The 23914-nt window shown below is 48.1% G+C and overlaps 1 protein-coding gene across 19 annotated transcripts in view; it reads right to left on the reverse strand.

Annotated features, from left to right (window-relative positions):
- ARID1B (AT-rich interaction domain 1B) overlaps window positions 1-23914 on the reverse strand; it is a 436238-nt gene that overhangs the window by 5306 nt on the left and 407018 nt on the right. For all 19 annotated transcript variants that reach the window (XM_082729553.1, XM_082729546.1, XM_082729550.1 and 16 more), the window contains 8 exons: window positions 21658-21867; window positions 18791-18995; window positions 13684-13822; window positions 13296-13468; window positions 7141-7291; window positions 4661-4757; window positions 2318-3101; window positions 191-321 (listed from right to left, as the gene is read on the reverse strand). In XM_082729553.1, coding sequence (XP_082585679.1) covers window positions 191-321; window positions 2318-3101; window positions 4661-4757; window positions 7141-7291; window positions 13296-13468; window positions 13684-13822; window positions 18791-18995; window positions 21658-21867 — 1890 coding nt within the window. The remainder of the gene's footprint in view (window positions 1-190; window positions 322-2317; window positions 3102-4660; window positions 4758-7140; window positions 7292-13295; window positions 13469-13683; window positions 13823-18790; window positions 18996-21657; window positions 21868-23914) is intronic.

Here is a 23914-nt window from a genome sequence, read left to right on the forward strand (position 1 = left end):
GGCGTGCACGCATGCACACTGGAGCCTGAAGCGAGTTACTACTCCCGACTCAATCTCAGCTCTTCGTCCGTAACAACCACAAGGGCGGCCACGCCCAATGGATGCGGTCACCCCGACACTAGCTCCCCCGCTGCACACGCCTCAACGTTCCTCCGCTCCCTGGGTCCCTGGCGGGTCGGGTCCGGCTTACCTGGGAGAGACTGAAGGTGGCGACGGTGCTGTCATCGTATAGGAGGATGTTAATAGTGTCCAGAGCCCAAGTACTTTCAGCCAGAAGACCTGACTTAAGGGACATCATCACACGCCAGGCCTCAGGAGTAACTAAAACGGGGGAAAGAATGAGGTATAATTAATATCAGGTCTGTGGCAGGAAAGGAAGGAAAATATCACAAGAGTAAGAAAAAAGTCGAGTGTTGAGTTAAATACGGATTTCAAACAAATGTCCTGAGGCATGCTTAAACATGATCGTTTCCAGATTTTAAATGGCGGGGACGGCTTCCTAAGACACTTCCCGCTGTTTAAGATTCCCTTGGCTTTGTTGGTTAAACAGAAGCCAAAAGCGCTTCTCGAGGTGGTGGTGCTGAGCACCACGGCCCTTTCTCAGCCCTGACTGCTTTCCCTTAGCTCCTAAAAGACTCCGTGATGACGCAGCGAAGTGTTAATAACGGAGTCAAACCAAAAATGGCGTTTGTCTTCTTTTGCCCGCTCGATTCACAACGGTCTCAGGGCGGCATCCTCGGAAGGCCGGCAAATACGCAGAAAACAGGCAAAAGTCAACTCACAAACAGCGCATTCTGGGACAGACAGTCTTGGTATTCCCTTGCTGTCCCCTTCTCTCTGAGCTCCTGCCCTCAGAACATGCTGTTGACAATTATTAGCACGTGGAAGGTTCAGATATTTCAGTAGCTTGGTCTGAGCCAGGGGATGGGAAACAGAAGGGCTGCACTCTTCTCTTCCCCCTTCCCGTTACTGAAGAAGACACAAGGATGAGATCAAACATTTGCAAGATTTGCCATAAGATGCGGCTAGACGAGGCCCATTATATGTCTGAGATTTCCGTCTCAGCAAACTGCAGAAGCACCTGGCGGGAACGGGCCCGGGCAATCAGAACTCACCAGAACAACAGCCCACACCGGACACCAGCAGCAGTTGCATGCGCTGGAGGGGGCCATGGGTGTCCACCTCTACTGTAATTTCATCTACCTCCCATATTTTCTAAAAGGCATACTACACCTTTGTAATAGAAAAAGCAAACTTTCTTTTTTAAAATTAGGAGCATAAATTTCCCCAGGCTGAGGACAAACGCAGATCTAATATGTGCAAAGAAATTTTATAAAAATTTAAATACGTTTATTTAAACATGTGCACACACATAAACACACAAACACACGTGCATATTTTTCCATACATATTTCTGCATATAAACGGTGCTCAGTGTCTGTATCTCCTGACCTCCAGCACCCTTCTCTGCAAGTCCTTACTTCCCTCCCCCTCTCTGCCTGTGTAGGTCCGTAATTCCAAGGGTTGAAAAAAAAAACCTTTAATATCTTTGATATCCTACTCGCTATAGTAAATGATTTCAAGTCAAGTGATTCTGAGGTTTTTTGAAAAAAATTGTTTTTTATATAACCACGGTCCGTAATTTCCTTTGCTACATTACAAGTACTTCAAAAAGAATGCAAAAATACTGCATGTCCTCCTAGATATCCCAGATCTGGGGTTAGTATTCAGAACATCCCAGAGAGAATGCGCAAGCATCAGCATCCATCCGAAATCGTTCCTTGGCCCGTATCTCCCCCCGCTATAGGGCTTATGTTAAGTCTACACATCACATTGTATCGGATTCCACGTATGATACTAATATTCATCCACATATCATACGTAGGCTTCCACTTCTTCCCAGGGAAGCGCACTGTCTGGGGTTCCCCAAATTACAGAGGGGCTCGCCTTCAAGTCTTCTCAGGCCACCTGAGCATGTCATTAGCCTCTCAGCCTCCACAGAGGCTCGCTGCAGAGGCCAAGTGCCTGTTGGCTCAGCATGTGGCACTGAACACGGTTACCGAGGACCCCCGGTCTCGCTTGGAGCTCTATTCTCTCACGAGTAATAAGGCCTACGTGTGAAAATACCCGTTTAGCTCACACTCCTCTCCGGCCCTGTTTCTTTGCTCAGATCAGGGCTCTGCAGACACATGTCCTGACAGCCTGTGGGCCCAAGACGTTCATCCCCGGGGAGACGGACAGGAGCTGCATCGGAACTATGACTACGGTTCTAGATCACAACGGGGGTTCGTTTCAGGACAAGGCCCGGGGTGCTTACCGATATCTTTTGAGGTAATCTTTCGCCTTTGTTTCAAGACTGGCTGTGATGCCTCAACGGAGCCAGGGGGAAAGGTGATCTCCCTTCGGATGGGGGGTGGCTGGGGGGGCGGCCCCGTGACCTGGGCCGTGGGGACGGTGGGCAGGACCTTCTGCATCTTCAGAGAAGGCAGAAAGGGAGACTTGCTGGGGGACATGCGGCTCTCCAGGGAGCGCTGGAAGGAGGCGGGGCTGGGGGCTCTGGAGACGTGGTTTGGCAGTGACGGCGGCGTCTGGTAGGATGACTGAGGCGGGCGCGTGATGGGCTGCATGGAGGCGGGCGAGGACATATAAGGCTGACGTTGGCTGACGTGAGAAGGCCACTGGCTCTCGTGGTTGATCCTTTGATCGGGTACCATCATATCATCCGTGCGGTTCATGCCTGGGTAGGGCGGCGCCTGGCCGGGGCCGCCGGGGCCCTGCCGGCTCTGGTAGGGGTAAGGCAGGTCGTTGCGCGTCGCCCACATGCTCTGCTGCGGCCCCTCGCTGGAGGACGACTGCATCGGGCCGCCCATCATCTGCGGCGGGATGGCGTGCGGCTGCATCTGCGCCGGGCCCTGCATCCGCTCCCTGTTGTAGGGGTACGGATACTGGCCCTGCATGGGCCTCCTGTCCGGGCCCGAGTAGGAGCCCCCGTACTGGTTGTACAGCTCCTGCTGCTGGCTGCCGTACTGCATGTTGTACACGTCTCCCTCGTGCCGCTTGGCTGGAGGCCCGTACATGCCGTCCATATGGCGTTTGTAATTCTGAAATTCGCACCAAGACAAATCATACTGATGTGCTTTTACAGGTATAATCACACACGTAAATTAGGCAAAACAGTTATTACCTGGCCGGATGCTCATTTCAAAACGAATAGGGGCAGCTCCCTAAACGACTGGGACTAACCATCTAGGCCCCCGCTCGGGATTATAAGGGCCGTGGCACGTACTCCGAAGAGGGTTCCCGAAGTTTGCCCGTGCTTTGGTATTTTCTGTGGGGAAAGAAAGGCTTCCTCTCTCTTTATCTTGGTAGCCCCAGCCTTGGTATTTCCTAGGGCTGCGGTACAGGGGGCACAGGCTCTGGTGAGCCCTGCATGGGCTCTGCCGGCCAGGGGCCCGCAGCAAGAGATTCCTCAGGCTTACCTTTCTGGAAATGTCTCCACACAGCATCCAGCTCCTCAGACTGGACCCGCTGTCCTGACACCCTACGGACCCCGGCCCCCACCTCAACTTCCAATGAAAGCCCCGCCGGCCCCAGCCTCTGACGGCAGGGCCCGCGTCGCCTGTGTACTAGGCTCCCCCTGTGGACTCCCCGGGTTCCAGCACTCAATCCGAGCCAGATCCTCCTGACGGGAGAAAGATGCGGATGTGGTAATTAGTGCTCTTTTACCTTCCGCGGAAATTGCTTAAGGTCAGCTGGTTTAGTAACAGAATTTACTATATGTACATGTTCCAGTCACATTAAATGTATAAAACCCCCTCTATGCTACCAGAGGTCTTACACTGGAAAAGTTGTTTAGAAATAGCAAACTCTTGGGGCGCCCGGGTGGCTCAGTCAGTTGAGTGTCTGACTCTGGTTGCAGCTCAGATCACGATCTCGGGGTTGTGGGACTGAGCCCTGCATGGGGCTCCACACTCAGAGGGCAGTCTGCTTCCTCCCTCTCCCTCTGCCCCTCCCCCTGCTTGCATGTGCACGCACTCTCTCTCTCTCTCAAATAAATAAAACCTTAAAAAAAAAAAAAAAGAAATAGCAAATTTCTGTGTCTGAACAGCCCAGCACGACATGCAAGTCTCTGCATCAGTAGTGACAATTATAAGGTTATCTTATACAATTCAAGATCTATGGCCGTGTAAACCAGCATCAACCATCCTTGGTGGGCAAACTATGTGGTCGTTAGTATCTCATTTTTAAAAAAACGATTAACTTTCATTCTTGGTATTTAATATTTTAAGTTGTTTTTATCTACACATTGTCTGTAAAACATGAACAAATTTCTGTTCTAAAAAAAAGGCATTTGATAGACAATACACATGACAGAACATGCTATATTCGTTATATCTGATATTCGTTACTCGGACTGGTTAGTCTTGACAAGGCTGAATGTCCTTTACTTCCTACAACACGTTACATTTCTTTCAGGATACCATACAACCAGAGCTTTTTAAAATTTGCTGACTTCAAAATCCCAATACTATTTTCTAGCATAAGCAAGGAGATCCTGACGCTGCTCCTTTCTCTTATCCTCCCTGAAACTCTTCAGAAGTAACACAAGTTTGGGTTTTAAACCGAAAGCACGGAGATGTGTGTCCACTCGCCAACTCACCGGCTGCTGCGGATACAGGCCGGGCTGGTGTCCTCCATATGGCGGCTGTCCTGAGGGAGGGCCTTGGCCTGGGTACTGCTGCCCGTAAGGTTCATGCCTAGAATGAGGCATTCAAAGAACACTTCATTGTCAAAGGACCCCGGGCCACGAGAGAAACCAACAGCCCGTTTCTGGAAACACTGCAGCCTTCCTGGTTTTGTGTTTCCTTCACTGCGCACACCTTCCAACAGAGGCACGTCGAGCCCAAACGGCACGTTAACTTTTAGCCACAGGGACGGCCACACCCATCTTGGGAATGCTGCCAGTCTCCTGGTGAGTCGGCGCGCGAGGAGCCCCGGCCCGACCCGCCGCACCCCGGGCCTCTGAGGAAAGTCCCTGCCCACCGGCCGACGCGCCCCTGGGCTGCGAGCGTCACGAGGCACCGCGAGGGCGGGCACTGATGAGAGCCAGAGACGGACAGACCGTCTCGGGAGGCAACAGGAATTCCGGGAGTACCAGAACACAGACCTGTCCGCGTGGAAAATGTCCTTACTTATTTCTCATTAGGAATACAAAATGTCCAATGTTTTCAAAGTATACTCCACATTTAATCCAAGTGATACTGAGTTAGCTACTAATTGTTAAAATACAGCTACTCAAAATTTCGAAGCCCTGTGATCCTAACAGAGAGGACTTAAAGAGTGACAGGGCTGATTTAAATGGGCTCCTATATTAAATCTGAAAATGGGAATGAATAACATTTATTTTCCAACTCCCATTACACTGAGAAACTCTGAATACCATAAAAACAGTATGTGTGACAGAGCAGTAGATTTGAGGTTTAAAGGGATAAACTGGCTTAGTTAGCATACTGCCTGCCTGGATCCTGTAAGACAGAGGGTACTGGCACTGAGTACGTTCCTACAGTGGTCAAGGGATGAGAATAAGAAAGAAACGAATGGATTTTGAGACCATCACAGGCAAAACAGATATAGAGGAAGTGTGTGCTAAGGGCATTAATAGCTAGAAGGAAGCTTACATTAGGAGGAAAGAAATATAACCAACACAGATAAAATTTAAGCTGAACAAGTAACACTTTTCAGAAAACAAGGTAAACCCTAAGGCGGCAGAGCCAAAATGACTTAAACTAGCTCTGGAAGGTCTTTTAGGAGAAACAGAACAGGGCACTTCCCAGGGCTCCTTTAAGAATGTATGTTCCAGGGTAATTGTTCTGTCAGCTGGGAAAAACAAACAAACAAACAAACAAACAAAAAAAACTTCTCTTGGATCCTCAAAAACAGATCTAAATAAAATCCCCAATCTAGTAGACTAAACCTGATTCATGCAAACATCACTAATATAGTTTCCCACACAGCCAGGGTAAGAAGGAGAAATCTAGACTCTTAAGTCTAGAAGAACCAAATCACTTTAAGCTTGTGATGGCTCTGCAATCTCAGGCACTACGTGCCAGAAAGAGCTTGTTTGGTAATTAAAGAAACTTTCTTCCCTGCTGCATTATACCCCCGGACACCTCCGCACGGCTCTCACGACTTTGCGCCTGCCCTTGGCCAGCAGGAGGCCAGCAGGAGGCAGTGAGGACCACCGCCCGCCACCGGCTTCTGAAGGAACCCAGCCGAGGCCATCCCTACCCTGAGCTTGGGTCTATGGCTACAGTCAGAAGAAGAGCTTTCTCAAATGCCTCCATTTTCTTTAAAAAATCACAGATATTATGTGAAAGACTTTGTTTCTGAGCACTTCTCTATTAAGGAGGCAAAGAACATACCAGCAAAGGAAGGTGCTTTCAGAGTCAGCATTTAAGTCGGGGGCAGGGCTAAGGGGCCTTCTTCACAGAAGTCTACAGTGAGCTGGTTTTCCGTCACCTCTCAGACACATTTCAAAGACTGTCCTTCTGTCTCCGTAAAAATAATCTGGATGGGCACCGAAACCCAACTTGCCATTCAGTGTCCAGATACCATCCTGAGAAGTATCTGGAAAAAAGACTGCCGTGGCTTTCCTCAGAGATGTTATTCAAGGAGCAAAGCAGTCTCTCTGTTTAAAATGTTTGCAGGGAAGAATGGAAACACCTGAAAAACCATGGCCGGGAGGGAACTTTTCCCAGAGCTCCCTATCACTCCGGGGGTGTGGGAAGCCCAGAGTGGCCCCCAGTGTGAGAGCATTTCCCTAAGGAAGAAATGCAGGTGGGGAGGGGTTTGGTGGGGCCGTGAACCCTGGGTTTGTGGAGCCGTGCAAGGAAGCTGGAGGTGTGGTGGCCGTGGTGGCATCAGGAGGGCATCCCAGCGCTGCATGGGGCCTCCTGGCTCTCAGGAGCCCTTCTCTGCAGTCCTGCTGAGGTCAGCTGCTGAAGGCAGCCCCCCGAGGCCATCTGCGTCAAGCCCAGCAGAAAAGCAGGTCCAAGTGTTGTCAGCAGCTACCAGGGCTCAGGAACGCGTGTGTGAGGAGAGGTTCCAGTAAACCTCATGATCACCTCAGAAAACACTCACCTTCGATCATAACCGGCTCCATAGGGAAACTGTTGCCGCTGCCCCATGCCCAGACTGGACATCGCTCCAGAGGGACTTTGGTTATACATGTCCTGCATACTGCTAGTGGGCATCTGTCCTTGAGTCATAAAGGGCTCACTACTTCCAGGCACTGCAACATTTTAAAGAACACATAGAAAATGAAGCATTTGCAAAAGCCAAGGGGCCCAAACAGCCCTTCCAGTTGTTTCTGTAATCCTTAATATGGTGGACATTTATCTTGCTCTTAATATGGCCAACAACAATACAAACCAAAGAGTGTGTGGTCTGGAGTCAAGATGAAACCCAAGATCCCTATCCCTTACCCCATATACAGGCCTTGTAAGAGCCCTTTCCCTTGAGTGGGAGTAGAACCCACCAATATGGTGGAAATGTTGCTCCCATGATCACATACGTGATATGGCTAAAGGGATTTCACAGATGTAACTAAAGTCACCAACCAGCTGACCGGCAGTCAACCAGAAGGGAGATTATACAGCTGTGTCTCTTAAATCCATGTCTAGAGGTCAGGACACTTACTCTCCTGCTGGCCTTGAAGAAGCACCCGCCATGTGGTGGAGAGGGCCACGTGTCAGGAAGGGGCGGTAGCCCCTAGCACTGTGAAGGCCCCCAGACAACAGGGCTCCAGACGACGAGACCTCAGTCCAACAACGGCAAGGAGCCACATTTACCCACGACCTGATCGAGCTCAGGAGAGGACCCTGCACTGCAGACAAGCGGAGTCCAGGCCACCACCCTGATGTCCACCGGGGGAACCCCAAGCCAAGAGCCCACAGGAATGTGGGGTCCTACACAGATGTTGTTCTGGGCTGCTGAGGTCATGCTAATTTGTTATGAAGTAATGTCGGAAACAAACACAGGCCCTTTCTTGGGGCAGCCAGGCTTCCGAGTTCCATTCCTTGTCTATAAAATAAGGTTGGTCATGCCGCCTCACGCAGCAGGCATGAGGAAGAGAGGACACACACGAACAGGTGACCCTTCACACAGGCGCTAGGGGTGCTGACCCCACAAAGGTGAAAACCCACGTGTAACTTTGGACTCCCCCATAACCTAACTACTTATAGGCTACTGCTGCCCAGAAGCCTTAGTGCTAACGTGCACAGTACAGGGAAGGGGCACCTTGGGTGGCTCCTTGGTTAAGCCTCTGCCTTTGGCTCAGGTCGTGATCTCAGGGTCCTGGGATCAAGCCCCGCATTGGACTCCCCACCCAGCAGGGGCATCTGCTTCTCCCTTTCCCTGCTCACACGTACTCTCTCTCAAATAAATAAAGAAAATCTTAAAAAAAAAATTGCACATATATTGCACATTACATGAATCATATACGGTATTCTTCAGTAAGCTAAAGAAAAGAAATTGTTAAGAAAGTTGTAAGAGAAAATACACTTACAATAGTGCACATCTATTTATTGAAAACACTCTGTGTATAAGCAGCCTCATGCAGTTTGAACCCATGATGTTCAAGGGTCAACTGTATGAATAAAGCTAGTTCCTGTCCATTCCAGGGGAAAAAGTAAAAAACAAGAAACAAAAAACCTTAACATGAATACCCACCTACCAACTCACTGCAAAATCAGGGTAAAGAAAACCGCTAGGGAATTAAGAATAATTCAAGAATGGATGAAATGCAAGTGTTTCTACCAGGGCGCAGAGTGGCAATTAGGTCAAATATGCAAATTAGCATTAGCTCAGAGCCTGAAGGAAATTGGGTCAAGCCCAGAAACTAGCCTGTAGGCAAATTAAACATTTTAATGCAAATCTTAATTGATAGACAGTCCTGCTACCTTTCTTCATCTTAGGAAGGTTACTTTTATGTTACACGAAGCAAAAGCTGATTAAACTTTGGTGAGCTGATAGAGTTTGTTCGGCGGGAGGAGAGCCCACATCAGGACTCTGGCACCGGTGGGATGTGCTGGGCTTTCCCATATTTTCTTATTCAAGCTCAAGTCAACACGTGGCCGATTAAGTTCTGATGTTACCTTCCATTTTATAAATGTAAAAACAGAGGGACACAGACATTAAGGGGGATAATTAAATAGCTTAATTCCTTGATACACAAAAAATTCTTAGAAAGCCAGTAGAAAAAAACATCAGATTAAAAAAAAATGGGCAAATAAATGGACATTCAGGAGAAAAGAAAAATATATAGCTAATCAGTATATGAAAAGATGTGTGACTTCACCAATAATTAAAGAATCCAAGGGGGCACCTGGGGGGCTCAGCCGTTAAGCGTCTGCCTTCGGCTCAGGTCAGGGTCCCAGGGCTCTCTGCTCAAGCCCCGCATTAGGCAACCTGCTCGGCAGGAAGCCTGCTTCTCCCTCTCCCACTCCCCCTGCTTGAATACCCTCTCCTCACTGTCTCTGTCAAATAAATAAATAAAAACTTAAAAAAAAGGGAAAGAAATCCAAGTTAAAACAATTATGAGACTTCCCCTCTTTGAATTAAGTATGAAGAGGACCGATACTGGTCATTGCTGGTAGGGGAGGAGGGTCCACACACTGTGACATGCTCATATGAAGAGTATTAACTTGGTCTAACTTTTGTCAATATCTGTTATGTCAGGGCTATTATTTTGGTGACCCCCCCCAAGGGTATTTATAGCCTTTGAAGTCTCCTCCCACAATGAGTTTGAGCATCATCATGTGACCAGCGTTGACCTATGGGGTGCCGGCAAAGTGGAAAAACCACTTTGGGTGGTACTTTGTAATGTAGTAGAAGATACTCAGTAAGGTAGAAGTTCATATCCCATGACTCAGTTATTCTAGGAATCTATTTCATAGAAACACAAGCAGGTGTGAAAAAAACAGCTGCTTCACTCCATAATCACTGCATCATTTTTTATAACAGCAAAATACTATGAAACAACCCCTTCAGTATTAGAGCACTGAAAAGGACAAGTAGGGGCACCTGGGTGGCTCAGCAGGTTAAGCATCTGACTTTTGCTCAGGTCATGATTGAATCCTGCCTTTGGCTTTCCACTCTAGGGGGGGTCTGCTTCTCCCTTTGCCCCTCCCCACTGCTTGGGCTATCTCTGTCTCAAATAAATAAATAAAATTTTTTAAAAAAGAAAAAGAATGAGAAAAAGTAGGTGGGGTGCCTGGGTGGCTCAGTTGGTTAAGCATCCCACTCCTGGTTTCGGCTTGGGTCATGATCTCAGGGTTGTGAGATCGAGTCCCAAGTTGGGTTCTGTGCTGGGTGTGGAGCCTGCTCCGGATTCTCTCTTCCCCTCTCTCCAAGTCTCTGGCTGCCCTTTCTCTCCTTCTCAAAATAGAAGTAGGATTATGTGTAAAGATATTAACGAGTATTTAAAATACACTGTTTAGATACACAATATATAAATATTCACTGTTCACTTGAAAGCCAGTAGCCGATCCTTTGGTTGGTAATGAATTCAGGAAGTTGGTGGGGCAGGGGGGCAGGTGGGCAGGTGGGCTGAAGCTGCTCTGGGCACCGAGGCTCAGACAGGCTTTGCCACTGGCCGTGTCACTGCACTGCAGCCCAGTGGCAGCAACAGCAACAGAGAACATGGTTTCCCTCAATGCTGGTCATTACATGAAAAACCAGAGCACCACCAAGTTCACGGACAGAATAACATGAACTGAGGAATGTAAAACTTTATTATAACAGGGACAGGGCTACACGAAAATCTGGGTCTTGTGGGTTTTCTGTTTTTCTGCTTTAATTTGGTGCTAAACATAGCAGCACTGTGAGGTAGCAGGTGAGCTGAAGCATCCTGGGGACATGTGAGAAGGCCCCCCTCTGAGCCACTGTATCGTTTACACGGTTGATGCAAACGCATTATACAGCTAGCTAGCGCCTAACATGTGATCCATAATCATGCCCCCACCCCCAATTATTTTCATAATAAGAAAGACCATAGACGCGCAGAAAAAAAGCAAAGCAACTCCCTCTATCCAATCTAGCATACAGGCAGGAGACTGGACAGGATATGCCTAACTCTTGAGGCTAGGTTCCAAACACTACTGATTATTTTTCCCATGTTACTGTCATATTTTCAGAGTCTAAAAAGGTGACACAACTACCATTGGCACTAACAAAATGTTCTTTCTAGTCTCTCATACCACTAAGAAAAACAGCTACCTCCAACATTTACAAGGCTTGTGAATTTCCAAGCTTATGGATGTACTGCGTTTTCCGCAGGATATTTACTTCGAACAGGCCAGCTCTGAAGCTTTTTGAAAGGAAAAATTATAGATTATCTTACTCAGCATAACAGATACCTGAAATGGCACATAAGAAATAGATATTAAATGTAAAATTATTTATTAAATGACACACACCTAATATTTAAAATTTTGAAATTGTTCATTTTTTATTTTTCACTGGTCATAAGACTTCTGGGAAAATCCTGGCTTTGTGTTTCTCTCTACTTAAGACAAGATATCAAGAAATTCGCACACCCCAAACATCTAAATCGAACGGAAGTACCATCGTATAAGGAATCCCTGAAGAAGTACTTCTGTAAAAATTGTATTCACTACTTTTCTGTATTTTTTTTTCAATGATATTCATATCATGCCTCAATTTCACAGCCCAGCTGCACTTGGAAGAGTGCCAACCCGCACTTGGAGTGCACGTGGCTGGGGAGGCACTCAAAGGGCTGAGGCTTAGAGGCTTAGATGCTACATTTCGGTGCCCAGTGAAGACCTGGGACTGAGCAGTGTAACGGGAAACACCCCGCTGGGTGTTGGCTGACGTCGGTCGGAGCTCTCGCACATTCTCTGCGGTCCCATCCGAGCCACAGTGCTCCGTCCCACTTCTCTGCTTAGTTCTTTAAAATGATTCCTAATCCTAACGCTCTGCCCGGCTGTGGACTGACACCCTCCACCACCTACCACCTCAGTGCAGCCCAGAGTCACCTTGGGCCTTCCCTCTCTCCCTCTTGTCCCTCCTGTCCCCAGCACAGGTGTGAACAGTGAGCCTCTGCTTCCCAGCCGTGCATCTCCAACGTGGTAACGTCCTCACCCTCCCAGTTGGTATCACTTGGCTCATCCCCTGGGACCTCCACGTTCAGGCCAGCCAGCGGGGCCTGTTCCTTCACCATCTAGAACACACAGCGAGTATGTCCACTTCTCTCTTTCGCTGCTGGGATCTGACTCCACCCCATCATCTCTCCCCGGGGCCCCTCACGGGGTCCCTCCAACACATTCTTCACTTATTTATACCATTTTATTTATTTATTTGAGAGAGAGAGAGCTAGAGAGAGCATGACTGGGTGGGGGTAGGTAGAAGGAGAAGCAGGCTCCCCACTGAGCAGAGAGCCCAATGCGGGGCTCGATCCCAGGACCCTGAGATCATGACCAGCTCGGAAGGCAGGCGCTTAACCCACTGAGCCACCCAGACGCCCTGCCGGTTATTTTTAAACAAACACCTAGCTGTCTTACTTCCTGCAGAGCATCTCTCAGCTAGGGTTAAAGTCCAAACTCATCCACACGCCCATGAAGGCTGAAATGTTCTGGTCCCAGTGGTCCCGATGCGCTCGGGCTGCACACCCCCCTCCACCACCGTCCCCCAGGCCCAGCTCACTATGCCCCAGATGCCTTCCACCTCCTCAAACATGCCAAGCTCGCTCCTGCCTCGAGCCACCCCCAGCTCCCTGCGCCTCTCTGACCCCTCACTCCTCAGGTGGCCACGGATAACCGACACCTCCTCAAAGCCCCCCACCCACCCTTTCTCATGGGATGTCCCCCCCACCCCCACCCCATAGCCCTGCACTTTTGTCTCGGGGTCCCTTCTCGCATCAACCGCCATATTTCATTACAGATCTGTGGTTTGACTGATTTGGCAGCACACCACGCCGCCCAGCTCTCGCGAGCCCGGGCTGTAGGCTACGACCCGCGCCGCCAGGGGGCGCCAGGAGCGCGCTTGCGCACCACGTGTGTCATTCTCCAAGGACCCACTCAACCAACCTCCATCACAGCCTGTAGACAGGTCCCAGTTTCTAGATGAGGAAACGGAGGCTTCCCAGAGGCCAGAAATCTAGGAGGCCGAGGAGCGGGGACTCCGCTAGTCTCGAACAGGTAAGTGAACTGGCCGTGCGACGGCCGAGAGAAGACCGTCCTCTGGACCGAGCCTGGGCGAGGTCCCCCTGCACTCACCTTTTCTCATTCCACCGAAGGGGTCCTTGTTGGGTTCGTAGGGCATCCTTCCCATCACGTCCGGCATGCTCAAGCCCTGCTGGTAGGGGGCGCTCGGAGTCATGGAGTTCCGCTTCGGGAACGACGAGTCGCTGGCGTCAGAGAACGGGTCGTGCACACTGACCGTGCTGCTTCTGAAGACAGGAGAAGGGAAGCTTCAGAAGCAGCAGGAGCTGCCACCGGACGCTTGTTCGGGAAAAAGCTTAACTTGAAAATTAATGTAAAAACCATCCAAAAATCATGACATGACTAAAACCCGTAGGAATCAACGTTACAAAACTTGCAAGAGAACACCACGTCTTCTCCAAAAATCCGTGGTCTTGGGGCTCACGGAGACGCTTCTGCATACCTTCCACCTTGCATCGGGGTCATCTGTCCATGAGGGGTGGAGGCTGGGGTCGGGGGCTTCAGGTCACCTGGAACTTCTGCCATCGAGTTACTGCCAGTGGATTGGGGGGTCTGTGGACCTTGCAAGGATCCTGAGTTAGCTGACAGTAGTAGCACCAAGAGAAAAGAAGGAAAAAACGAGAGGTTATCAAGTAAGCTCATCCTTCCTACTTATTAAAAAAAAAAGGGGGGGGGGGAGACAACACAATACCAGCTTATCAGAAATAGTAACAACATCCATTACTGGTAACCATACAGTAAAATCAGTTGCTCTTATATTATTTATAGTGAAAATTAGTAAAAGTTTCTTTCTTTGTTTGTTTTTTTAGTAATCTATTTGGAAACATACTTCATTTATGAGCCATAAGACATATTTATACCTCTTGACTGGGTAATTGCTTTCCTGGGTATTTATCTCAAGAAAATAATCTAATCTAAAAGAAGCCTTTAGGCAGAAAAATGTTTATTTCAGTGTTGTTTATAATGGAGATAATCTAAATGTCTGGGAGTAAGGAAAAAAATGGGATGAAAAATTTGGTATACTGATTTGAGGGACTACTGTGCTATTTTAGGAAAAAAAATTAGAAAAATTAGTACCAGATCTTAGGCAATGAGAAGTGTTTAAGTTGAAACGCAATGATACAAATTAGTAATGAGCCTTATGTCACTTCAATGCCTCCCCAATGTCTGGATGTGTCTATGCTATGTCATTAATAAAGTCATTTTTAGAGCTACGGAATCAGATTTGTTATTACAAAACCAAAGTCATGCTCTTTGGAGTTCTTTAATGTCATTATCAGAGACCTGAGATTTGGCTTTAACTATAATTACATTATAATAACAGAGCTCAGAATTGAGCAGATCTTCTCAAAACTTAAACTCATCTCATTGGAAGAGGCAGTATTTTAAGGGTTTCTGCTTTATCAGCAACCTTTGCATGTTAGGTGCCCAACAGAGCTTGCCTTCATCTGTTAAACAAATACTTATTGAATAAATAATATGCTTGCTATACTGCTTACTGTATTGTTTTTTTCTACTTCCGCATGCACCAGCAGTGTCCCAAACTGACAAAAAAGACAATAATTCCTGCCCTCGTGCAGTTTATAATAAATGCTTTCAGAAGTGTTACAAATGGTGGAACTACCGGCTGCTTGTAAGTGACTTATCGTCACTTACGATACTGTATATGTTATTATCATGGAGCCCCATCTTAGGAGGTGTCCAAGACTCATTACAGTTACCATCAGCCACATCTAACTGTCGAGGAGATGGGGTTCAACAAATCCCTGGAGATTACAGAGCACGCTGGATAGGAGCCCCAGATGGAAACGAGTCCAGCACTCGTAACTCTGATAGCCTCAGCGGAACAGGAGGTCTCTGGGGAGATCAGGTCGCCCCCCCCCCCCCCGGCCTACTTGGGAATGAATCCTGAGCACTGGCCACCAGGGCTGTATATGGTGTCTCCGGAGTGCCTGGGACCAGAGTGACTCAGGGAGGCTGTCAGAGATGCCAGGAAGACTAACTTGAAAAACAGATCTTTTTCAAGTAGCTATTGCAAAAGAAAAGCTTAGTAATGCATGCTTATAAATCAGATTTTGGTGAAAGCCTGAAACTACAGATTAAATAAGAAGACTGTAATCAAAGAAAAAAGTGGAGTCTTCTATAAATACAGAAGGATAATCCTACAGATGGGACTGCCCCTCTTGAGCGGGCAGGAGAAATAACGTGCTTCCTAAATCTCAGACCAGACTCCGCACAGTGGATGGCACGGCTTCCCTGGAAACATGGTTCACAGGCTGGGATTTCAGAATGACCCTTATTTGTAAGTATTCACACTTACAGCTAAAATTAAAAAAACAAACAAACAAAAAAATAAACCCCCCAAACCAAAAACTGTCCCCTCTGCTAGTGTTTTTTCCTTTCCCTTCAAGGGGGAAAAAAAACGAACGCCCCCTCTTGAAGCTCCATTAGTAGATGAGGCCGGCACACACTGCAGGCTCTCCCTACCTTTTGCCAGAAGCTACAAATGTATACTCGAAAGTAAACAATGGAAAGGTTACTGAAGGTTAAGTACATTCCCACACTTCAGACTGTACAGCCAGACTCCTAGCTGGGAAGATAATTTACACAGCACGAACCTGGTGCCCTAGTTCTGGCTGGGGTTGCGGGAAGGAGGCAGGGAGAAGGAAGGATAGCTGATATGTCCCAGGTCTACCGTGACTAGAGGTCACCCAGAGGGCACCTTTGTTTATAACCTGAACCCCTTTCTCATTTATCTTCCACTGAGGATTCCCTAGTTGGCTCCATGACAGGTTTTGTGACATCACCTGTCAGCTAATAATAGAAATGCAGTCAGCCACCTGCCAGCAAAGATGGATGGGTTTTTGGTTACAGACTTACTAATTGAATGTGGAGCTACCTTGTCCCCCCCCCCCCCGCCCCCATCCCTAGCCTGGCCCACCTCCCACCGCCTTCCAGGCGGCCTGGCCGCTTGTGGAGAGTCCTGCGGCTGACCATGAGAACCCCAAAAGTTTATGTACAGACTTATTGTAACAAGATTCCCCATTGCCCTCAGAGATGCAGCCGTACCCCAGGCCTTGCCCAGTTCCATACAGGGACTTTTTTGAGTCACTGGAAGACCGTAACACTGAGCTCTGGGGTGGGAAAGCTGGTGACCAGTGAAGATCGTGGTGCCCCCAAGGACTCAGGGGTTCTACCCCCCCAGAGACTGGCAGAAATGACCTTTAGCCCACACTAGCCACACCAAATCAAAACCAAAAACAGGAGGACGAGTCACGATGCTTATATGGCCAAGGGATCTCAGATTTAGGGTGCTTCAGAGTGGCTGTTTAAAAAGCCATCTAGCACGTTTCTTAGGAATCGTTTCGATTAGTTTGCCTGGATGGGAAGAAATGCACCACAGTTGCCTTCCAATGGTGAAAACTGACTTCTAAGAACACAGAGTTTGGCTGAAAATTAGTTTTTTAAAAATTTTGCAGTATATGAGGTCCTGACATGGCACATAGTTTGGAATAATTTTTTTTCCCTTCTTTGACAATAAATAGATTTTGTTTTCCTTAATGCTAGTTCTGGACTCAGAGAGGCCACTGACTGACGGGTGCCAGGGGAAAGCCTGGCTTTTGGTTCTGGGGCTGCTGTTTCTCGCTACCCCACCGACCAGTCTGCATGTCCTTCTGTCCAGCTAGGCCCAGGAAGCCCTCCTCCCACATCCCCTCTTCCCAAGACTTGGGACCGTGCGGACCACTGAGAAGAATGTATTGTGAGAAGTACATCGGCAATCCAGGGTCCTTTGTGCAGTTAAAACGGTAATGTTTCCATAAAGACAGCAGTTTAAAAAAAGGGAAAAAGGCAAGAGCTGACTGTTGAGAGAACAGGCCCTACACTTTCTGAAGGGTCTATGGCTCAGCAGGATTTCTTGTACTGAAGCTGGTGCTCACTGGGAGAGCTATTCTCCGTGCGGAAGTGCAGCCCATTCAGCAACGTGAGTTTTTCCCGGCAAATAAAATATACCTTTACATCTTCGCAGACATCGCCACTTTGGTCCCTACACCCCACTGAGTTTTTATTTTGGAAAAATAGTTTCAGGGCTGTTCACAGGCGGCTTGTTTGACTCTGTGAACTGAATGTAATGTTGTGAGACTTTTAAAATTAGATTTCACAGTTTTTAAGGTATACGGTAACAGCAAAGGCTTCGGATCCTTAAGGGTGGGGTGAGAGAGGATTTCTAATTGTGTTTAGAGCTGTCAGGTCTAAATATATACCTTGGTACATTCCCTGCTAGTGCATCTTGGCCCTAGGAAGTATTTATGTGAGATCTCTTGGTCGGGACCCGCAGGCACTCGCACTGCCATCCGGAAAGCAGGTGGAGGAAACAAGGGGGAAAACAGCTTCTTTCTTTGGCTCACAGACACCTTCTTCTCTGCGTAGAAGGCTTCCCTGTTACAATGCCATTTCAGTACAGTAGGTCCAGGCCTATAGCACGAGCTGGATGCCACCCACCAGCTAAGAGATTTGGGGCCAGTTTCTCAGATCTTATGTGTTAGTTTTCTCACAGACTTTGTGATTTTGATGCAGTATGTGCATCACAGCAGTGATGTAAAGATTAAATGATAGAGCACTTAGAAAGGGGCCTGGCACGTGAAGTGCTTACGAAATGCTGGCATTTGGTCCCAGAACAGTCTTGTTCACGTGATGGGAGGTGGCAGGAACGGTCGGGCCTGTCTTGTACATAGGACAGTGTGGCTAAGTGCTGACCATCAATGGGCTTGGATGTGGCCAGGCGAGGACATAGCTGATTTAACTTGCGTGAGGTCACCATCCCCAGGATTGGGGATGATGCAATTTTCTTCCTGAGAATACTGTGTTTATCAGAATATAATGATTCAGGAATCTGGAAGGCAGGTAGAGCAAAGGAGAGCGGGCGAGCTGATAGGATGGCAGGGTCTCCAGCAGCTGAGTGGAGCGGCCGGAGAGAAGGCGGGTCTCATTATTCTGGTTTCGCTGGGGAGAATGTAGGCAAATCGCCTTATTCCTAGGTAGGATTCCTAAGACTCCTGACCTCTAGGTCGGAGCTAACTGACTGCTGGGACTCAGAAACAGGGCTGCGTGGACCTTTCCTATGCCAGGTTTGCTGGATTGCCTGCAAGGGAGGGCTTGCTGGGCAGGGGACGTTGAAAACCGAGTCCAGATTTCATTTTGCGAACACCCAGCTTGGAGTGTCCCCAACAGCAGCAGTAGTAGGGTGGCGTCTTCTGGGAGTGCAGAAGTATTTGCACAGGTTACTGGGAAGTTAGCAGGAGTATTTTAAAATACCTGTAGAAGGATTAGAGGCAGAGAGCTCGGAATTCCCGTTTTCTTAGACTAAGAAGGTAAAGCAGAAGAATGGTGCCTTTGCAATGTCGGCCCCAACAGCCACATCCCAAACATTTTCTTCTCTTAAGCACCGTCAAGCGGTTCAGTTACAAAACCCCTTGTCCTCAAAGACCCCGCATTCGGTTTGCTTTCCTAGCAGCGACCTCCCCCGCGACAGCTGCAGTACTCCCACTTACCAGGAGAGGGCGGCTGGAGCTTGGGCTGCTTCTTGGTGTCCGTCGTGCTGAAGACTTCCGGCGGGGGCTCCTCCCCACGCTCTATCTTGCACTCAAAGGCAAACAGGTACTGAATATACTGCTTTTTCAGGGAGCTTGCCGCGCTGCTTGAAGTGCCAACATTTAGGTTGGTTGCCAGCTCACGCCACTTCTTGTTTTTATTAACCTAGCAAAAAAAAAAAAAAAAAAAAAAAGGCAGGATCACTGGTTTGCAGCAAAGTGGCTTGTTTAAAGCCAGGAGACAAAAAAAAGCACTTAATGTCTTGGTTTACTTCTTCTTTTTTCATTTGCCTCTCTTAACTAACGCTCATTACTCCCACTCAGTAGTGCACAGACAGCGTTTACAGTTATAAAACCATTAAGGGACCTGCTGATAGCTACATAAAAAGCATCGCTCGTCGAGATTCTTCTGCCTCATGCACCTTCTAATGCCTCACACTCTTCCAGGCCGCTGCGGCTCCGAGCCAGCGATGTTCTCTGAGCAAGTATACACCATCCCTATCCCCTTCCCACCTCTCATCTAAAAAAAAAAAAAAAGGAAAAAAGCCATCTGAAAATGAATTTTAAAAATCAATAACATAACTATTTTGCAATTTAAGTGTTTGAGCCTTGATATGAAAAACAGTGCTTCCTTCCAACAGCCACAGGCTCCCGGAAAGACGAGCCTGTAATTCCAGCCCGTGTCCCTCCTCTCCCCAGGAGCTCTCCTAGGGTGCTGGGCAGAGGTGACACTGGGGGCAGCCCACACCAGCCATCAGCCCTGGGTGGCTTCATGAGGCCACCAGCTAGCCGACATAGCAGGCCCAGGGAGTGACACGGGGTTCCCAGGTACCCTCAGGGCACAGAGAAGGCAGCCGCAAAGGTAAGGGAAAAAAGGAAGAGAAAGCCCGAAATGCTACGGGAGGATTTGGGGCATTAACTTTTGATTTCTGCTTGGGCCAGAGTCACCGGTGGTTGAATGGCTGAAGGCAACATGCGGACCTGCAAATCCCCGGGCCTCTTCTGCCTTCAGGTATGTGCACCTTGTGCTAAGGAGCCTGGTGAGGGTTAAGGGGACAGTGGTTTTTAAATGAAATGTTTCATTTTTGGATTCACATTTTCTCACAAAGCTCTTTACGTCCATTTACTTAGTACTAAATGGTACGGGATAAGCAAACCTCAGAAAGCTCATGAAATGCCCAATTCCACTTCGGGCACTTAATGCCTGGCCGTGCCAAGCACGCCTGTGGACGGCTTCGGAAGGGCCAGGCAGAGCGTTGCCTGGGACACCTGACAAGCAGGGCCCTGCACCCATCTCCTGCGGGCCCCCGGGCGGAAATCACAACGGGGTGAGAGCCACAATGTGGCCGAGCGGCTCACCACTCTGGGGTCCAGCCGCCCGTTAGCCAGGCCGCTCCGAGCCTTACTTGCAGACCAACGCGGCAGCCCACACCACCGGCAGGGCCCAAGGAACGCGTCTGGACACACTCTGTACTTCTGTGAGGGTGAAGGCCACTGTCCAGTGTCCTGAGGATTCTAAAATTTGATGCCCAGGGGGTTAGGTGCAGAGGGGAAAGGCCAGGGGGTCGGGGTGCGGGGAGAGGTGTGCGTCTTGAGCTCTCTCCCCACGGACCCAACTCTCAGCCCTTGGTCCGTGCTGTGTGACTTACCATCCGTTTCTGCAAAGCCTGGAATCAGGCCCTGCCTGGGCTGCACACCGCAGGTAGGATGCGGCCCGCCAGGGACGGCTGAGAATAAAGGCCTCTCCTGCCTCCCCTAGAGCCACACAGCACTGAGACCGGGGCGGGCCCTCGCTGACACCTGTGCACGAGGGGACTCACTCCGGGATGGTCGGCGACCCGTGGTACCTGGCTGCAATGTGGGCTGCCACAATGCATACTAGACCACAGGGGCCCACAGCTGCTCCTCTCACTGATCTGGATAGGAGCCCAGGGACGGGCAGGTTTTTAAAGCTCCCCGAGTACTTCTAATGGAAAAGCAGGCTGAGAGCTGTTGGTGGATGGGAACAGAGCGCGTCTCAGAGCCAGCAGGCAGGCCGCACCTACCCTAGGTGCCCCTGACCCACATGATCGCACCTCACCGTTACAGCTTTCTCCGCTCTTGGGGCTGATGCCCCCTGTATTTTACGGGTATAGAGAAAGCCACAGCCAGAACAAAGGGACAGCAGAGTGCCCAGCACGCTGTAAGCATGATTCTGGGGACACCCTTTGCCTGTTCCTCTTGCAGGACACTGTGTTCCGAACTAGACTCCTTGTTGAAAGCAGCGCCAGGACCAGTGTGAGGAAGGCACGGGACCCCAGGGTACAAGACAAAGCGAACACTGGCTCCGAGAGGCCAGGGCAGGGTCGGCACCGCACAGCCCTGGCCCTCTTCCTGTCCGGGTACTGGGGACGTACTGCTGGATACAGGATGTCGTTTTCTTAATCTACTGCTCTGGACAGAGGGAGAGAGCCAACTGCATCTACAACTGATCCAGACAATTAATTTGGTTACCTGCGAAACATTTCTGGAGTATTTCCTGTGGCATCTTGGCAGAGCCCATGCAATTCTAGAGCGGTCAGAGAACCTAAAGGAAGATCTAGCCCAGCTGTCTGACTTTACAGATGAGAACAGAGGTGCACAGAAATGGACCGAGGTCACCCTGCGAGTTGGTGGCAGGGCCAGGGTCCCGAGCTCTAGTGTTCTCCCCTGCAGCACCCAGACACAGAGCCCCTAGGCTTAGCTTTTCCTTATGGAAGGAAAAAAACAAAGTTTGAGTCTGCACAAAGAACCCTGCAGGGAGACCTTCTGAATGGTGTCTCCTCGTGGGTTCACTCATGTGCTCTCACCTGTGCCAAACCTCCGATCTCTTTGACGCAGACGTAGAGCCGGAACAGGTCCAAGGGCTTCTTGCCCACGGCGGGCAGACTCGAGACGGGCGAGCCTCTCTCTTCCATGAAGGTGAGGTATCTGTCGACCCATAGCTTTCTCTCTGGCTCATTCCCCAACTCATACACCTTTGTGATCTTTTCCCCAGTGGTGGTGGAAGAGCTGGACTTCTAGGGCCCAGAAAGAACATTTGGCGGGGGGAGGGAGAGTACGGGCAGGCAGAGGGAAAAGGGAAGAAGGTGAGAAGAAAGTAATGAGCTACCAAATCCAAGAAGAGAAGAAATTTAAAAACTACTGCTATCACACAACAATTAGGAATGAAGGCTACTAGTTCAGGCACAAACTATACATTTTCTTATAATTAAGACTTTACTTTGACTTTAAATATAGGGCCCAAACTCCCCCTTTATATACTTAAAAAACAAAAACAAAAAAACCCCAAAAACCTTTTTTTAAAAAACTTGATTGATAGAAGCGTTGAATCCCAGAAGGCATGATTCCAATGATACCTCACGTCATTTTTAAAAATAAAAGGGTGCTCGCTCATAGAATAACCACAGTGAATTTAAAATCTCACATGGATGTCATATTATAGAGCCCCCCAAACTATATGGACTCTTACTTCTTATCAAAATAAGAATGGCTAAGGGGCACCTGGGTGGCTCAGTGGGTTAAGGCCTCTGCCTTTGGCTCGGGTCGTGATCCCGGGTTTCTGGGATTGAGCCCCACATCGGGCTCCCTGCTCGGCGGGGAGCCTGCTTCCTCCTCTCTCTCTGCCTGCCTCTCTGCCTGCTTGTGACCCCCCCTTTCTCTCTCTGTCAAATAAATAAAAAATACCTTAAAAAAAAAAAAAGAATGGCTAATGTCTGTCCTCATTAAAATGCTAAAGCATACGGAGGAAAGCTGATACGGGACTTGCCAGAAAATGTAAGGTAGGTCCCATAAAGCCCTGTGGTGTGGGTTTTATGCTCATTTGCAACCTTTACAGACTAGCGTCCAGCTAAAGTTCTGGCATTTACTCATGATGACTAGATTCCCTTACTTAAGATTTCTTGAACTTCTCTGCCAAGGCAAGGGGCTCCTAGAGAATTATTTTAACAGACTTCATAGGAAACCGTGCTTTAATCACAAACACATGTGCTATTTCATACTCCCTGAACATCTATGGATAAAAATATACATTTACTTTTACACACATGGGTTTATGGGCTCATGTGGTTTATTCTGATGCTAATTCTTTGTTTTTCTAATTATATCTGACACTAAAATGTCAAAAGTTACTCTTTCTGCATAACTTAAACCCACCTTCTGGGTTATGGGATCTGGGAAGGTTAAGACTTCTGGTCCTAAACAGCCCAAGTGTCTGTTTTTCTTTTCTTTTATGTCTTTGTAATTGTAACAATGATTTGGGTACTTGCAGTATGTGCAACTTCAGGGTTATTGTGAAAAATTGCTTCTAAATTCTCAATAAAGATTTCCTTGGAACAAGAACTGACTTCATTTTCTTATGTGTATTTACCAGCTATCATTTGCAGTGGATAGCTGTTATTTTAAATGGGAGTTCTTCTTAACTCTTTTCCATTATATTTAGCCTAACAATTTTAAATGCATAGCTGAAATTTTGGGGGGTTAAATAACATGACTGCCACTTAAGTTTGAAGTTACCTTATTTGCAAAGGATCCCCAATAAAAGTAGGACCTCAGAAAGGATGCCTGAGAATGAGACTAACGAAGCTGGGTGAGTGGCAGCTTCTCCCCTAATTAACGTGTACTTCTCTTGAGCTACTGCTGCTGAAATTTTAAGCCTTCAGACTCAGAATTACTGAGGCATAACATCTTTACATTAAACACACAAAAAATGGGTGATACAAGTTGATGTAAATAAAAAATTTAGGGTGGTAAGATAAAAAAAGTGTGACCTTTTAGAATTCATACTGATGCCAAGGCTAAACAGAAAGTCACTTAAAAATTACTTTAGATTTGAGCTTAAAAATATATACACATATTCATATATATAGCAACACATCCATATACATACTCAGAAACTCAGAATATGGAACACACTGTATATTCAAATGATAAGTTTTTAAAATTTTTTTCCATATTCTTATACCCAAGGAATGTTTGACTAGGAAAATAACTGTCCTACTGGATTTTTACCACATTTCAGAAGTTTTGTCATCACTGATAGGGTAATTATTATGAAGAGGTTTCTAA

This window comes from Mustela nivalis (assembly GCF_964662115.1).
Source record: "Mustela nivalis genome assembly, chromosome: 5".
Classification (NCBI taxonomy): Eukaryota; Metazoa; Chordata; class Mammalia; order Carnivora; family Mustelidae; genus Mustela; species Mustela nivalis.